The 18,695-nt window shown below is 39.0% G+C and overlaps 1 protein-coding gene and 1 long non-coding RNA gene across 3 annotated transcripts in view; one reads left to right on the top strand and one right to left on the bottom strand.

The window, feature by feature from the left end:
- Window positions 1-18,695, bottom strand: part of LOC114560510 (uncharacterized) — a 103,304-nt gene that overhangs the window by 73,101 nt on the left and 11,508 nt on the right. The window lies entirely within an intron of this gene.
- Window positions 1-18,695, top strand: part of shisal1b (shisa like 1b) — a 40,425-nt gene that overhangs the window by 14,902 nt on the left and 6,828 nt on the right. The window contains exons 2-4 of one of the 2 annotated variants that reach the window (XM_028585938.1): window positions 6,070-6,270; window positions 10,214-10,427; window positions 13,400-13,702. In XM_028585938.1, coding sequence (XP_028441739.1) covers window positions 6,204-6,270; window positions 10,214-10,427; window positions 13,400-13,702 — 584 coding nt within the window. In that variant the 5' untranslated portion in view covers window positions 6,070-6,203. Of the gene's footprint in view, window positions 1-6,069; window positions 6,271-10,213; window positions 10,428-13,399; window positions 13,707-18,695 lie in introns of those variants that run through there. The other variant, XM_028585937.1, reaches the window with a different exon arrangement.

Here is an 18,695-nt window from a genome sequence, read left to right as displayed (position 1 = left end):
CTCAGATTGCCACTCACCAACTCTCTGACAATGCACTGCATTCAATTCAGCTCTCTGTGGCAACAGTGTTTGGAATAACGCAGTTTAAAAGAACGGCGTTAGGTAACGGCGTTATTTTTTCAGTAACGGGGTAATCTAACTAATTACTTTTCCCGTCGTTACAACGCCGTTAACGTTACTGGACGTTAAATGCAGTGCGTTACTATGCATTGATTAAATAAACTGTGTAATCCGAACGCATCCCTTGCTAACAGCTACTGAGGAGGTGGGTTAATAACGAGGTAAGCGTTTATGATTGGCTAAGGCAGAGTCGTGTTTCATGGTTGCCAATCAGAGCCAGTGTTTTTACACACATACCAGCACACGCGCCACACACACAACAGCTAAACAGATTAGACAGAGATGGCGAGTCAGGAGCAATCCGATGAAAAGTTGGCATTTTCAAGGTGGAGATATGCACTACTTCAAATTAATTGTGGTCAAAGGCAAGAACGTGCATGTGTACATTATGTTCAGGAGCGAAGACTTTGTCGACATCCGTTATAAGCAACTCTAATTTAATGAAGCATCTCACAACGACACACGCATCTACAAAGCTAGTGGCCAAAACCAGCGATACCTCCACCACAGATGATAGCTCGCCATCTGCTAGCAAAGAAGGACTCGGAGCAAAGTCCTCCAAGCAGCAAAAGCTAGATCTTTCTGCCTCACAACAAAAACCTATGACTCAGGCTGAAGTCAACCGTATGACATGCAGGTGTTAAAAGTATATGTGTCATATAAGTTTATATGGTGTAACGGTTTACTTTTCTTACAAAGATAATACTTGAAGTGCAGGCAGGGCCGGCCCAAGACTTTTGGGGGCCCTAAGCAGGATTTGGTTTGGGGACTTTCCACATTGTAATGTTTTGCCAATGTACTTGGCACTAAACCAACGTGTGTATTGTAAATATTAGTTTAAGCACTCATAATGTGCAAATAAGCATTTAAAGACTAATGTGGGACCAATTAGCAGCAATTAATCTTTAAATCTGTTATAAGCTCAATTGTGAGACATTTCAAGCGCTCTTGGGGGCTCTCTGGTAGCCACGGGGCCCTAAGCAGCCGCTTACTTCGCTTATGCGTCGGGCCGGCTCTGAGTGCAGGATAAATCTCTTGCTGTCGGTCGACGAAATATCGAAAGTTATGCAAATAGTTACTTTCCCTGGTAACGAGTTACTTTTATTATAGAGTAATTCAGTTACTAACTCAGTTACTTTTTTGAACAAGTAGTGAGTAACTATAACTAATTACTTTTTTAAAGTAACGTTCCCAACACTGTGTGGCAATGATAATCATTAGATCCCAGCTCTAAATCTCCCAACATGAGCTCATATCCTAATGGAGCATAGTGGGCCTTCTGAGTGAAGATCTAATGCCATCAAATGTGAATGAAACCCAATTTATTATGATGACAGTCAAAGGGAGCATCAATTAGGCACAGGGCTCGTTGCAGCAGAATACTGATCAGTAGGCTATTTGGATGCGAGCCCATCAGCAGACCCAGATATGAGATGCAGTTACTTAGCTAACGCACACTCATTCCCCGTGTGAAGTCTCATCTCTAAACTATACTTCACTCCGGATGCTCATGAACTTGTGTGTTTTAGGGTGATTTATAACACACATTAACATGGATTAAGCCCGAGCGAGTGTATTTGTGTGCTCTGAGGAAAACACAAACCTAATAATGAGGCGCAGAGGGTGCATAAATATCCAGCTACTATTAGCCGCAGGAGAAAAAAGGTTATGTGAATACTGAAAATGACAGGCCTAAATGTTCCACCTAAAAATCAAGTAAAGCTGTAGAGGTAGAGAGAGAGAGAGAGAGAGAGAGAGAGAGAGAGAGAGAGAGAGAGAGAGAGAGAGAGAAAATAAAAAAATTTAAGATAAAACTAAAAGTAAAAAGATTGTTTTGTCTTAACAGATATGTTTATAAAATCTACAAGACCTTTTGGTTTAATTGATGACCCAATATAAAGATTATAGAAATAAAAGCAGAACTATAAAGATTATGTTGTTACTAGGTCAAAATAACCATTTATTAATATGGGTCAATAACCCAAACAGAAATACAAATATAACACTGGATCAAAAAAATAACACTTTTTTTGGTTTATGACTCAACAGAAATGTAAATATTACATTGTTTCTGGTTCAGAATAATCACATATTGGAATGGCTAAATAACCTAATTCAAATAATATAAATAAGATTAAAAAACTGGGTCAAAATAAAGATTTTGGGTTTTTATACTCATGGGTACCGGCTCGGTAGTAGATTGACCCAGTACTGGGTACAAATGATTTAATGTGCATATTAACATATCATAGACTTTGAAGTTAATGTTTTAACAAAAATAAGACATGGACAAGGATGTTCATGAGATGAGGCGCAGCATATCACTGTGTAATCTCCAAATGGCCCAACAGCTTCCACTGCTTTTTCCCCTCATCAAACCTCTGACAGATTTGGGTCTGCTGTGTGGTGATGAAAAGTGTGCCGTTAGATTTACAGTGGCTGCTGCAGTAATTGGTCACTTAATATTTCCTTGTTCTCTCAGATAACAACAGTAAGTAACATTTAGACAAATTTTTTAGACAATTCCTCTCATACAGTAACAGCCATTTACTCAGAGTGGAAACACTGGGTGTCATGGTCTTTATGTATTTTAGTTTGATCTCAAACATAAACAGCAAGTAGTTCCATCTGTGTTGAACGCCTGTTCAGCTAGGCAGTATGTTCTATTTTCAGTCCCAGGGAGTGGTGCACTGTACTATGTTGTGCATTCACAGTACATGTTCTGCTTCACTGCCATCGGGCTCATTACACAAATCCTTCACATTCATTTCTTTGCAAACAAGCCAAGCACTGTGATGAAGTGAACCTTGCCCTTTTGCAGTATACAGCAAAGTCAGTAATGTGACAATGTTGTTACTCCATGTGAGAAGGAAATAATTTATATAAAACCCTTGTTTAAAAAAAAAAAAAAAAAAAAAAAAAAAAAAAGCAGTAGAAAGGAATAGTAGTCTGTTTTCAGGGGGACTTGATGGGATGGGAATCCCTCGTCGTACTGCTCATGTTGTCATCTGACAGTACACTGAAGCTCTCACCAGAAGTAAAAAGAGAGGGAAAAAAACATTAAAAAAAGGCCACTCTAACAAGCCTCCTGGGACCTCAGCTGCCTGGCTTTCTGAAGAGAGAACAGCTTGTTTGATCAAAATGCTTTTAAAGCTTCCAACAGAAACAGCTTGCTGTGCTCCACGTACATATTCTGTCCACGCGGTCCATAGTTACGGCTTTGTATATTGGTTTGGTTAATATGCAACCATCAGCCCGTGCTGTTTGGATTACGTAAAACACGTGGCAACAACGTGGTAACAAGTAGAAGAGCAGTAACTAACACAGCAACTCAGAGGGAATGGGATTCTCCAAGGTGTTTAAACAACTTTAGTTTCCTCCAATATATTTGTTTGTCCATGGAGGCTCAATTAAACAGGCACAAAAGGAAGTACAGGTCAACACGGGTCTTCTCAGTTATAGGCACAGGGTCCAAATTAGATTCAGTCTAATCGGGTCAGGTATGATACCATTGTATTGCTGCAGGTCTTGGGTCTGTGTGTCTATATGTGTAATACCAAGTGTCCCCTTCAGATCAGGTGTCTTTTTGTGGGGGGAAAGTATTTATGCACGTTGGGTTTAGGTAAGTTTCTAATGAGTTTTGGATATAGGGTCCTAATTTTTGGACCTGTGAAGACCTCTAATTTGGGCTAATTGGCTAATTTGCATTACCCAACTTTTGCAACCTTCTGAAACTGATAAGCTGCAGCCACATTTCCCACTTTCCGCATGGATTAGCCAGGTGTGAAAGCTGTGAAAATGTTCTTCTTTCTCCACATTCTTCACAGCCTACTTGAATTGAACCTCACCGGTCAACTCCGTATTGGCAGCAATAAAGACGGCGTACTTTCAAATAGGGCTGCAACCATTGATTATTTTCATTATCAATTAATCACACTATTCTAGAGCACAGATGAAATCATTAAATATGTTGTGTCGTCTGACTAACCTAACCTGAAAAATATATAAAATTCACTGTAATGTAAGACCAAAAGAGAAACTGGACTCCTCACATTTTTGGTATTTTTGCTTGATAAATGACTAGTCATTGCAGATCTACTTAGAACTCAGGCAAAAATCTGGACCAAGTTATGAACAACAGTCAAACGAACACTTCCCATACCGCATAGCTGGTATTCAACACACAGTGAGAAAGTAGCTACCTGTGTGCAACCTATAAATAATGTGTTGCTTGTTGATGATCTCTTGCACCACAGACTACTTCAACTTTATCATCTCCTCCTCACTATGACGGCCACATTATCACCACAACTTCAAAGGTAGCTGCTCCATAAAAGTATAACTTTGCTCTTCTGACCTGGTGAATGAGGATTGTGGGTTCACGCAAAACAAAACTTTCCGATTTCTTAGTGACACACTTGGCACAGAAAAAAGCTTGCAAATAGTTCAGAAAAAAGACAAACCGTAGATGGTGGTGAAGCAACATTAAACTGGATGTGATCCACCATTACATTCTTTTTCATATCAACACCAAAGAAGAACATTGATGCTCTTCTACACTTCTTGTTGCTCCCTATCCCTTGTGTTGTCTTCCCGTCAACCTTGAAAAAAACACTTTTTTTTTCCTGCGTTTTGACACAATTTTTTCACAGTTTGTTTTTGCTTTTTCCAACATTTTAAATTGTAAAATGTTGCTTCTACACATTTTCAGCACTTATTTCTACATCCTATATTTGCTGATATAAAACAAAAATTTAAAACTGGTCAATGGGACCCGAAGTCAACACAAGGGTTAAACGTGGTTTTTATTCTGCTGTCAGCTGCTGTTGGCTCAATAACTCAGGACTTGAGTTTTGTTAGACTTTCCATGCGGCTTCTACAGAGAGGATGTTTAACTTTCTCTGCACAAACTTGCAGCTAAAGCCCTCAGCTGTCTTGGGGTCATTTCCAAAGGCAGATCTGATGGTACTTTAGTTGAAAAGGAATTTATGTCATAAATATGGGAGGTGTAGATGTTATGGTTTTGAGGATTAAATACTATCTTTTATCATCCCGTGCTGGGTTCCCCGTCACATGGGGCTGCCACTGATAACAGCTTCAAAGTCACATTCAACCACAATGTGTTTCTCACATTAACTTTGTAAAAGCACAGCTAAATGCAAATGGTTTATTAACAGAGTTTGTAATAAATTACCATACAATTTACTTTTAACTAACGTGGACATGGACCATTATGTGCAATTTCCTCCTACACTATTAAAGAAATAATGAACCAGCATGGATAAGCTAAATGTGCCGCCGCCCCATTAATCTCACCTAGCATCAGTGGACGGATGGCTATGACGCAGCTTTGAATGGTAACTGGACAGGGATAGAAGAAGAGTTCATGAACTCCCATGATGCATAATTTACAAGCAAACTGCTCTTCAGCACTTCTGCAATCAAAACTCTGTACACTGTGCTGGAGGAGCAAGTTCTGTGTAATTCATTTAATGTTTGGTAAAAACAACACTTTCTCTATGAACACCATCATTTTAGTGCATTTGTAGCATTTGTCTTTATATGGTATAATCAAATATATGCTGGCTATTAGATGTTTTTAAATCTCAGTTCTGAACGGGATAAACTGATAAATAAGACAGATTTTTGTTAAACATTCATAAGAGAAATATATTTATTATCTATTTGTAAATTACAGACTCGTAAATTAAACTATTATAATAACACTATTATTTTTATGATGCTTTGCAACCGCGGTTCCCACCCCTTGGGCTTGGACCCCTAATTAATGTCCAGGCCATCCTATTATGTAAACCTAAGCACAGATTTCGGAAAGGCATCATGGGAGCTCACTGCCAGACAAGCTGTCCACACAGTATGGTGGAACTTCCAGAAATCCAAATCAAATCTCCTAATCTCTCCTCTCTCTGCTTGTCTTGTTCCCATCAGGAGTCCTGACTCCCAGCAGCAGCCATGTGAGAGGAGCTGTCAACATGCAAAGGATGCCCACGCCTAGCTAAAGCAGAGCAGCCCCCCCTCCCTACCTCCTGCTCCCTCCCTTCTTCCCACTTGAGGACGAGAAGATGACTATCACCAACCGGCAGTCCTTCAATGTCCTGACGGTCATCTTCCTCCTGCTGTCCACTGCAGGTCTGTAAAGTTTAATGTGTGCTTATCAGTGAGTCTGCCTGTCTGGCCCTCGAAAGTTCATCTTTATTTCATTACAGGAGCCTCCTGGCACTCATACAAGAGTTTCCGATCGATCGATAAACAGATCTATCTATCTATCTATCTATCTATCTATCTATCTATCTATCTAAACTCTGTAAATGTTTACATACAGTATGTATGCTTGGAGCAGTTTCGACAAACCTAGGATGCTCCAAAATGTGGGTCTCAGTCCTTTACTGTGTGAGTCACTAGTGTCATGAACTAAATACAGGAAACAACACAGAAAGATACAATTTTATGGATAAAAGGAGAAACATGCTCACATCTGATGGCCAGAAGTGAAGTCAGAGACACTTCCCTTAGAGTTAGAAACATGTATTGCCAAAATAACAGTGTACTTGGCAGGAAAAGCTCTGAACCTCAGGGTGCTCTCTAAACGAGGCCATGCTGTGTGAAGAGAGCACATTATAATACTAAAAGATACAAAGAGAAGAACCAAGCCAACACAAATCTTGGAGATATGGAATATACATTATGCACAAGGGAAAATATGCCAATTCAAGTTTAAAAATGACAAAATAGGGCTAGAGGGTGATTGGGTGTTGGAGGGCAAAATCAGCAGCTAACAGGAACAGGTTGGAATAATCCCATAATAATCATCAGAGTGAGTGTGAACGATGTTACCAACTGCCTCATTCAAGAGCAACTTAACAATGTTTTAACTATACTACTATATATAATGCATTCAAAGCCTGATAGAGACAGGATGTAATACCTGGATTTCCACCCTTTCTACACCACCGATTCATTTTCCGATAGGTCTTCTCTGGAATAAGGAAAACAACTGAATCAATGATAATACAGTGACTGTACATCTAACCTCTAATTTGGAATTTGGAAAAGTGGATGAATTTCTATTTTGAATTTATTCTTATAAAATAGTAGTTGTAGTAGTAATTTAATTGGTGATGTACACACATGCATACAGCAAGGCATTTTGGGGGTTAATTAACAATGAGTTAGTCTTTAAAATGTCAGAACCAAAGTGACATTACATTTGTTGTGTTTGGCCAACAGTCCAAAACTTAAAGATATTCAATTTATAATTATATAAAACAGAGAAAATGTGCAAATACTCACACATGAAAAGCTAGCACAAGCGAATGTTTGGCATTTTTGCTTGATAAATTGCCAAAACTGTTGTTCTATTGATAAGCTGATGGCATGCAGTGTGTTTCAGAAGAAAGACGACAAACTGTAGGTCTGAGTGGAGCCATACGGAAGTAATAATAGGATGTGTGAGCACCTACTGATGTTGCTTGTTGTTGGGGAGTGGGAGAGAGAGAGAGACATGGCAGTTTTCAGACCACAGATTGTAAACATAACATGTAAAGCAAGAGCCAAGCTGTTAACTGTATCCTACATTTCAAGAGGTGTTAATGAAATTAAGCAGGTGGGTGTGTTTACAACTGTATGGTTTCCAGAACCAGCTGTTGTTCATTTGAGAAGCCAGAGTCTTCCCATGAACTCTTCTCTTTCCAAACCTTTATTGTCTTGCATCGTTAGGACTTTATGGTCCACTTACAATGTTAAGGGCGTCTGTTTCCTCATTGCCAGTTCATGTACCCACAAACTGCTGACCCTTCCTTTACGTGTGAGGAGTTATGCGATATAAATAACATGACTTGATTGCAGAACCGTTGGACAGCCAATGCAAAGGTCAAATGAAGAGTTTTTCTCTCGCTACATAAACCACCCTTCACTTCTAATCCTACGGTGTCCTTCAGCACCGCTTCATTTCACCCCCTCTTCTGCCACAGGTTGTCGAAAGGAAGATGGCTGGCCACACCGAGCTCATTATAACCTGAAAGAGCGCTCGCCTTTCAAATGGTGATGTGTCCCTGCCTGAGATTACTGAAAGACTTCTATCGTCCCGCAGCATAAGTGGACCTTGAACTAAAATCACAGCACACTTTTACTGCCAGATTTTTATGCTGCACTGATGAAAGGAAACCCACCAGATAAAGACAAATCAGTTACAGTACAAAAGAACTAATCTCGATGCACTTCACATCAAACAGCATAATGTGATTTACGCTTAGACTGAGAATGATCAAGCATAAAGAAATCAAAGAGGTTTAAAATATTACAGAATCAGTAAATAACACACAAAAATAAAGCCAGACTCATACATCAGCATGGCTGATATCATCCGATTTAACAATCTTGGCACCCGGAAATTGAATCAGCGTATCGCATTTCTTGTAGTTAAAAAATGCCAAAGATATATTTACAGTAATTTAGAAACAGTGTCACCATTACATAGTTTGGTCCATGAGAGAGAGCAGACAAGTTTATTTTTGAGCTGAAAAATTTCTCCTTCAGTACATATATTCTTTACAATTCTGATATTTACCGTAGGGGTATTTTAGGGTTAGTCTCATTGAGTTCTTTTAGATTCTTCATTTTGCTCTTGGGTTGTTTTAAGATGCTAATTAGGTTGTTAAAAAATTGTATACTCACATTTCTGTTCAATTGTGATTTGTGGAATATTTCTTGTTGTTATCTGTCTTCTGCTGTTTCTATAATAACTTCCTGTTACTGTTGCCTCTTGGCCAGAACACTCATGAAACAGATTTTGATTTTTTCAAACCTGGGCCCGCTGCGTCGAGGAGTAAACCTTTATATGTGGGCGCCCCTCAACCAACTGAGCTATCAGGGCTCCTAAGATTTAGAATTTCGATGAGGCTCTCCTGGTTAAATAAAGGGTAAATAAAATGAAATAATGAACACGTTTGTATATCACTACTATGTAGCTTACAGGGTCTGTCTCCTGGCAAACTGGAGCATTCATTCGTGGGCTTATTACTGGTAATAGAAAGTGAAAGGATACTGAAATGCTGATACAGATTATTTATGAAGGTACTGAGCTTGTGGGTATGTCCCGGTCTATTGTGATGTGCATAAACTATCATCAGCCCCGTAAACTGACACTAATCATATCTGGTTCATTTCTTTGACAGATTGGTAATTTATTTTTATCAGATGGAGTCTCAGCTGCTGCTGAAGTGGAATCCTGTAATTTCATTTTCAAACTAAAGTGTATTGGTTTCCAGATTCTATAACAAAAACAATATTGTTTTTCCCCTTTGTGGCTGCAAGGATGCACAGATTTATCTTCTCCTAAAGCTGCAGGGACTTGAATGCACAGCTACAGATTAATGCAAATGAGCCAGAGTACTATTTGTACCACATATCTTTGCATTAGTGCATAACAAATTCGGAACTCTGTCATCTCATATAGCCTAACACAAGCTGCCAAAAAGAAAGGAGCATTTTTTTAGGGTCACTTACGCTTTGACGAAGAGGTAAATAGACTGATGTATCTTTCATTTGAGTTCAGTTCATGTAAAAATGTAAAGTAAAAAGTACTATTCTGACATAACAAATTCTGGAACCGGTCTGAGGAGTATATTTGATGTTTCCATCCAAAAGCACTGATACAGCACATGTACTCAAAAGGTTGTAACTTGGGGCCCTTATTACTAATGTGATTTATTTTGATTGTTTTTGCTAGTACATTGTGTTTGTTTTCTGTTCCTAGTCCTACTTCATTACAGTTACATGCACTACCTTGTGTCATGTCATTTCTGAGGCTTCCAAAACAAGAAGCATTCAATAGTTTGTTTTGTAGTTTGGCTGCTGCAGTTTGAAAGGTGTTTCCTTGAGAGCCATTTTTCCATCAATAATTCTAAGGGGCTGTCATTTTTCAGTGTAGGAAGACTAACACAAACTCTGCTCAAAGGTCATGAGTTAGATTTCACTGACTGTTTGTGTTTTTGTCTGCTGTACTGAAATACCTGCTGTCTGACATTTCTAAGTCAATTTTACATCTAAATCTTTGTCTTCCCCGAAACTGCAGCCCTCTCAGCTCATTATCGAGTGTGTGAACCCTACACCGACCACAAGGGGCGTTACCACTTCGGCTTTCATTGTCCACGCCTCTCAGACAACAAGACCTACGTGTTCTGCTGCTACCACAACAACACCGCCTTCAAATACTGCTGTAACGAGACAGAGTTCCAGATGGTCATGCAGATCAACCTCACCACCACCTCAGATGGTTATGCACACAAGTAAGAAAAATAAAATAAAAATCATACTGCTGTTTGACGTCGTTTGATTTTAAAGTGATATTAAAGATTTTAAATTTGAGGGAAATATAATAAAATTAAAATATAAAAGAGTAATTATTATCTATATCTACACTGTTCTCCAGCAACACAGTGTAGAAAATTAGTACATTTTCTGGGGTGGCAGCCCTGCTGTGATCAATGTAATAATAAGGATACTACCAAAGAAGTCATTCTGTTCAAGGCCCATACTAAAGGCATGTCAACTTACAGTATATTTTAAATAACAATTCATGTTTGTGGGAAAACAATTTGTTTTTAAACAGTAATGACAAATGAAATATGTACAGTATATAAGAACAGACCATTTAAAGTAGTTTAGCTTGTGGTATAACAGAAGGTGCTCTCGAAATTCACACATACTAAGTTAATTAATTAGTTTGAACTTGACTCTTCAAAAAGTTTCAGCCATAGCTCCTTCTGTATGCACTCCTCTGTCATTTTATTTTGACCTAGAAAGCCATCAGAGAGTGCATACCTTCGCCAAGGCTGGTATAACAGAAAATGTTTAGAAATGTTCAGTTTGGATCTGGATCAAAACACACATGAAGATGGACAGTCAGTTATGTTGATGTTGGAGAATAATTAAATCCATGGATGGATAACAACAAGGGACCCATAGGCACAGGTCCATAGGTTAGAGAATGCATTATTTTCACAATTTGTGCTTATTGATGGCCACATTGTTGCGCTATCCACATCACTTTCCACCAAATTACATTGGACTCTGTTTTGTAGTTTTTGAGTTATCCTGCAAAACACAAACCAACGGGACCAAAGCAAAACCTCCATGGCTTGGTGCAGGTAATTAAGGGAAAAAAATAGGTTGTGCTGAATCTTGAGTAGAGTTTTATGGGAACATGGTGGAACAAACAGTTTCAGAGATGACATTTTCTTAGATCAGATAAAAACAGCTGGTTATAGTCTGCTTGCTCACAAACAGTCCCTCGACAGCATCACATTCATTGACACTGTTTGCCTCTTACTCAAAAGGGTTAATTGACATTGATCCACACCTACAGAGGCATTCAAAAACACCACAGAGAAGAGCTGATGCTGAGAGCAGTTGTGTTGTGAGTGGGATGCCTCCACACGATAGCTCTCAAAGGCAGGTGTTAAGTGTTGGCTATTATATCAAGTACCACTATGGTATCATATTATACAGTAGTAAAGACACCTATGCAAGAATTGTCGCAGTATTATTAATAGTAAGCTACACTACATGTTCCAAGATATGATATAAGTATATTTTCACAGAGGGCATATACTGTACACTGGATGACACACACTTATTCATTGCAGGATGAACAGATGTGAGATGAGTGAGGAACACAGAAAAATGAGCCTCTTGTTCTGTGGCAGCTCTCAGCTCTTTGTGCTAATGCCTTCCCAGCAAGCCTCTGTCTCGGGTGGTTCACACTGCCCGGCAGCAGGTCATGATATTTCATTTTAGTGTCAGATGGCCTGTTGGGTTACTCTTTCATCCTGGCTTACTGGGCGATAGGACTGCGGGTTTGATATTTACCACTGGCCAAGCGAGTTAAACTGCCCATAATTCTGCTCTCTATTCACACTGCATGGAGAAAACTGTATTATAGTTTAAGATTTACTGCAGTTCAAACCAAAAAGAGGCATTTTTCCTCTGAGGGTTTCATGATGCAGAATCATAATAGATTCAGATTGGAGAGTCATCTGAGAATAACATTTTAGAAAAGTAACAGGTCCAGCTAGAAACCTTTGACAGATAATCAATTGCATATGTTGTACTTCTCTGAGGAAACTTAAATATTGAATAACATTTGTAGTAGTTGTGTGGGTCATGATCGATCCTTCCAAGGACTACGCACATATTCTTGTTTGTATGCCTCCAGGCTGATATTGCCTGGCCTGTTGGCCCCTCAAATTACCTGAGTAGACATACAAACTAAATTATAGGTCAATATCTCTGACGCAGAGGTGAAGAAATGCAAATGCAGTTAAGGATACATTTAGATTTGAGTGCAGAAGTGGCATTCACCTGCCTTAGTGCTCATTCCAGCAATGCCGATGTTCATTTATTCAGATAAATATCCCAAGGCCAAAACATTTTCAGGTCAGTGAATTCACTGTAACTGAACTTAGAAGCACTTGGACATCGCTTTTTTGTAAGGGTTTCAATCAATGCAGTCAAACAGATTGCAAAGTGTCCTGAAATAACATAAAGATGGGTTTTTCTCTTAATAAATCTAGTTTAAAGTAATATCCTGTGTGGTCAGAATATGTTTTTTCATTCTGTATGATAGAACATCCTAATAGGACAGAGTCACTTTCAATTTGTGTGAAATTCCCCAACTAAATGTCCTAAGTGCCACAGAAACAAAGACATAACACTCAGATATTTAGTATCCTTGTTTTGGCAAAAATGCTGCGTCTCATTTTTCAGGAAGCTACTTCTGCGCATTTACCTTGCTGTACTTTATGGATGTGGGTGGACTAAAATAAAGTTCAAATGTGCCCCTTAAATCCAGCAGAACAAGTAATACATTACACATGTATGAGGAGGTGAAAAGTAGGTGCACAGATTTTAGAGGCCCCATGGAGGAGCCAATATGAGATGGATTTAAGTGTCTTGTGCTAATGGAATTCCTTGTCCAATTTAAGAAGCAGTAATTTAAAAAGCAGCAAATGGAACAGATGGAGGGTTTCTTAATTTATTTATCTGTTTTTCTAACTAGTTTTTAATCAAGGGATTTGATAAATGTCATGGTCTTGCCACATGAACAGCAAACATTCACACCTGGCAGCTCTATTATAGCTCTTGGGATTTCAGGACCCAGCCTGAAGGTATCTGGAGGGTAGCTCTGAGCATGTGAGTGTTTATCATCATCTTTCCTAGATTACACCTAGCTAATTCTCACGGTCTGTCTCTTCCGCAGTAATTATACAGCTCTGGTCGGCGTGTGGATCTACGGTTTCTTCGTCATGGTGCTGCTGGCACTGGACTTTCTCTACTACTCAGCCATAAACTACGAGCTGTGCCGGGTCTACCTGGAGAAATGGGGTCTGGGAGGACGCTGGCTGAAGAAGGCTCGGAGTCAGTGGCACAGGTCCATGCCAGAGGAGAGCGAATCCCAGGCTCAAGCCCAGCCCATGGTCCCCAGCCACTACCAGCCCAGACACAGCCTCAGAGGGGAGAGCCACAGCCCCACACTCCTGCCCTACAACACATCCACCGCATGGTGAGTCACTGTCTGTCACATGACGACCGCCAACCTGCAGTTTGGCACGCATGTCTGTAAAGCTGCAAGAATCAGCAAATCGTGAACTAAGATTTAAATCACAAATCACCTGGGTAACCACAGCTGGTATCTCCATGGGAGAGTTGGCAGTGTGCAAATAATACTTTATACATAACAGACAGGTAGCTGGAAAAGACTGTTAGGATTGTAGATCAGTTCATTAGACAACCTGATGATGTAGCCTAGCTATATATTAAGGGATTATGGTCAAGTCTATTTTATTTAGAAAGTGCAAAACCACACATTTTCTCATCGGACATCATCTCACTTAAGACCCTTAATTCAGATATAGACAAAGTCAACAAAAAAACTTGAATATCAAAAAGGGAGAAACCTTCAGAAGTAGAATTACAAAATTTTGTAAATAAAGTAGATAAGGTACAGTATCATGTCCCATTGGTCATTAGCCTACTCAAAAGGCCATCAAGGTATAGCTTGACAATAGCCAATTCAGTTAAATTATTGTGTTTTCTCAGCTACCTAACTAGCCATCTGACTAATTTAGCAAAGCAATTTCTAACTTTAAGAATGCAGACAAAGTGAGGTACAGACCAGTGTGAGAAAAACACGTTGCACAATGTTAGCAAAAAGGTCATTCATGTAAATGAATAGGAGATAATACTGCTGTCAGCATTTAAACCCATCTGATGTATAGTATTCATATGTATCATCGGTGAAATAAGCAGTTTCTAGTCAAAGTAATGCAAAATAATGTTGATGATATCTGATGAATTTCTTTTAGCGCACCAATACAGACATTTAAGAAAACAGAAGACCTCCAAAAGGACACCCATACAGTAGGATGTTACATAATCCCATGTTTACTATAACAAACTATAATTTGTTCTACTCTGATAAGCATATTACAGTTCAGAGACTCTTGCTGTTGTTTGGGAAAGTGTAACAGATGCTTAGAAATTCAAATGTCCCTATAAGAAGTTATTTTACATCATTTATTTTTAAACACAGGTTCTCTGTCTCATTTTCTGTTTTCTTTGTACTCTGTTTTGTGATGTAGAGAGAGCAACATGGCAGGGAAACAGTGTGTCGAGCAGAATAAATTAGAGCATTTCTAGCATACTTTTCCCAAGCCAACAGGGAGGAAGCTCAAACATCAGGCTCCGCGTTTACTTAAATTCCTTATTAAGAGTGCAGTGCACACACAAACATATACACACGATTACTGCCGACCAATGATATTGCTAACTCTGTTCCTGTCAGAATCATAGCAACTCACTGGTAAAGAATTAGGTCATTTTAATATATGGTTTCCCTCTGACTAAGGAAAACATACTTTATCAATATTTTAAGAATTTTGCCTTTTCGCCAACTAATGGATAATTTTCTGCAAAGCATCTGATCTGTATTTGCCTTTCATCTCAAAATAGCTGCACTCTGTCTCAACATGCCTTCTTTTTAAAATATAAATTTGGGTTTTAAGTCTGGCCAGCTCATTGGGGAGTGGTCATTATTAATGAGTAGAAAAGAACAGAATAATGTGAAAGTTGCACTGCCTGCCAGAGGCCCCTAACTCTTATTTAACCGGAATGATTCGACTCACATTCGAGTCACGCTACAGACCTTTCATGGAGTTTCTGTGGCAAAACACCATCTGCTGTCCTTTAAGTTTTTTTTTTATTACCTTTGAGAGCAGTCATAGGACTCTCAAGGCTGTGTGTGACTGTTGTTAAAACATACAAGATGATTTATGATACCAGAAGTGAACTGTTACATATAAAAGCCACAGGGAACTTTTTCTTCTTTTGGCAGACAGTGCTCGGACTTCCGGAACGTACTGTAGCTACACAATCATAGAGCATGCTCTGAACAAACCTACATTTTTGTGCAGTCAATTTTTCATGCAGTTCTCCGTCTGCGACACTGTGCACCCTATCGGCCTGACTGGGGCTCAGAGTCTCTTCCTCGAGGAAGATATCTCTCTTGGGTCATGATAATTTAATGTAGGCAGAGGTTTGACAAATGGCTTTGAGAGGCAGTGTGGACTGTGCGAGTCATAGATAGGAGAGCTGGGATGCTGCAGAGGGATCCTGGGGCTGCTTTGCTGGTGGAAACATGGTTTACTAACAATGGACATACCCATGGAGCCTCCTCATTAGACATTAAGTCAGTTCAATATGATAGGACTCATCAATCCTACAGGTCGACCTGTACTGGCAGCTTTCCAGCTTTAAGCCATAGGAAGTCTATAAAAAACTGTTTGGATGCGCAGCAAAATGCTCATTGACAAAGTGGGCCTAGAAAACGAGCATGCTAAGTTAACGGTAATTCATGCGGACGATGAGCGATGGGAAATGCTTCAGGATGGATAGTAGTGTGAGATAATCTTGTGCATCTTTTTTTTATAAAAGTGTAACTGCTTTTTAATAAACAGGACAGCTTTTACAGATCAAGATTTGGTTATCTTAGAATATTCTTATATAATCACTCACATCAGTAAAAAAAAAAAAAAAAAAAAAAAAACTGACAGATGCTGGGAGCTAAATTCAGTTACAAGCAGTTTCTGGGACAAGATTAAAATAGCCCGTTTGCAGTTTCACACAGCGAAGCACTTCTCACAATCCAGATAATGCTTACACGTTTTGTTAAATGTGTTAAGTAACCACGTCTGATACTGTAAATACACCACATCTGATGTTGCCCACACAGTGCGTCATTAAATGGCCCATGTTTTATTTACAGGGGTACAGATCTTTATCCCCAGAGAAGATGTAATGGTAATGGCTCAGAAAACTTAGTTGAACATCTGTTGGCCAAATGTAAACAAACAGAGATGTGGTCAAGTCCCACAACTGGCGCAGCATCATCTAAAAACAACCCAATCGCACAGAAACTCAGGAATCCAGCACAAATGATTACTAGTGCAGCAGAGCAATCCTCATAGCAAGTCAAATTATCAAATAATTTCTCCACATTCAGAGATCTATTTCTTTAGAGACAGTGCAGCTTGGCATTCAGTGTGTGGGTATATTGTTTACCATTTTGCTACGTGAGCGGGCTGGTATATACTGCTGCAGATCTGCTTGGGGTTCAGTGTGGGCGGCCTGGGAAGCAGTTATTACTTTCTCTCCGTGGATAGACCTACACTTTATTGAAATCTCCTATTCATGTTTTCAGACCAGTTTAAGCAAATAAAAGAAAGTTAACTGGTGCCATTCTTCACTAAGTGATGTGCAATGCAGGTGAGAGAAAAACAACAGGTCTACCAAGCCAGACATAATGGTTAATTGTCACTTAGGATAGATTAATAAGAGGTATTTGTCCACACGGGGAACTTCTGCAGTTGAAATATTGTTGTGTAACTCAGCTAATTTAGAAATCTTGATTTGGTTAAAAAAAAAAAAAAAAATATATATATATATATAAAAAAAAAAATATATATATATATATATATATATATATATATATATATATATATATATATATAGGGGAAAAATAAACACACAAAAGTAGCATTTTAATTTAGTGGATTTAGTGTCACAACTTCACAGAAGACATTGTGATGCCGTAATTGAGAGAGATAAAAACAGGTGCAGATAAGTCAAAATAGATCGCTTAAAGTAATTATTATATAAAAATATTAAGATAAATTATTAAAACATCCTGTAAACACAGATCTGTGAAAAAGGGAATACTGGGAAACATAGTGTCACAGGACAAAAATAAACCATGCAAGAAGCGCAAGTTATCTGCATGACCATCACATGTTTGACCCAATGTATACAGATTAGGGAAGAGGGTGGAAAATTGCAGATGCCATGTCTACGTGATTTGCAGACACCAGCATAAAATATATCTAACAACTTCCTTTTTGCATATAAAGTTGAGAGGGGAAACCAAAACTGCTGCCCAGATGAGTCATCTTCTATCTTCTTTCATTCTAAGTGGTAGTACAAATGCTAAATTGAACCTGAAAGGGGATCAAGCTTAAATATTGTCCATTATTGTAACAATTACCACATTTATATACTCAACATGTTAATTAGTGAGCCGTAGAGGTGCTGGTTGGTGGATTTTGTTACCTTAAGACAGAGCCAGGCTAGCTGCTTCCCCGTTTCCAGTTATAAGCTAAGCAGCTGTTCCAGCTACATATTTACCATTCAAACACGAGAGAGGAATGTATCTTCATCTAACTCTCGGCAAGAAAGTGAAAAAGCATATTTACCAAAATGTTGAACTAGTCCTTATAATAATATTCAGTTTAAAATGCACGTCAGGAACATGCAGCGTGGTGTCAGTGAAGAGGTCCTCGGAACCTGGGAATCACTGTACTAAGCTATGACATTGCCACAGGAATAAAAACATTTTGGCATCACAAATCCTAGCTGGGCTCTCATGTAACCCTTAAACAGCAATAAACTCAGCTGTTCCTGGAAGCTCCTGTTATATCGCCGTAAAGTGCTCAGCATCATTATAGCCCTGATTGGTTGTCCACTCGTGGCTATTAGGACATTAAAAAAGTTTGGTCAGGATCCCAGTTTGTGCCAACCCTCTTTGCCCAGTAGTCCATCTCTAGCAATTAGTGGTACTTTGGAGCAGTAGCATCATCTGGATATCCTGACACCAGAAGGAAATTTTAAAAAGGAGCTGGCAGTGAGAAGCTCCTATATTATCACTTATTTCACATTCCCTGCTTAGTGTGCCCACTCTGACACTCTCAGAACTGCAAGAAATATCTGATTTGCTGCTGTCATTTCAGTCTGGCTTTACTGCTTATTTTAAATAAAAATTAGTTTGTCTTTAGTCAGTGCTGATCACAAGTTGCTGTGGGGAAAAAAATAAATAAATCGCTGTACAATTAAGATAAAACATAAGCTGATCCTTTGGTCATGTTTGGTGGAAGACCCCTGCAACCCTCAAGGAGAAGTGGGTTTAGCTAATGGATATATGAATTGATGGATGGGTGATTCAACCT

Source organism: Perca flavescens, chromosome 8 (assembly GCF_004354835.1).
Source record: "Perca flavescens isolate YP-PL-M2 chromosome 8, PFLA_1.0, whole genome shotgun sequence".
NCBI lineage: Eukaryota > Metazoa > Chordata > Actinopteri > Perciformes > Percidae > Perca > Perca flavescens.
This window is presented reverse-complemented; position numbering and strand designations above follow the sequence as displayed.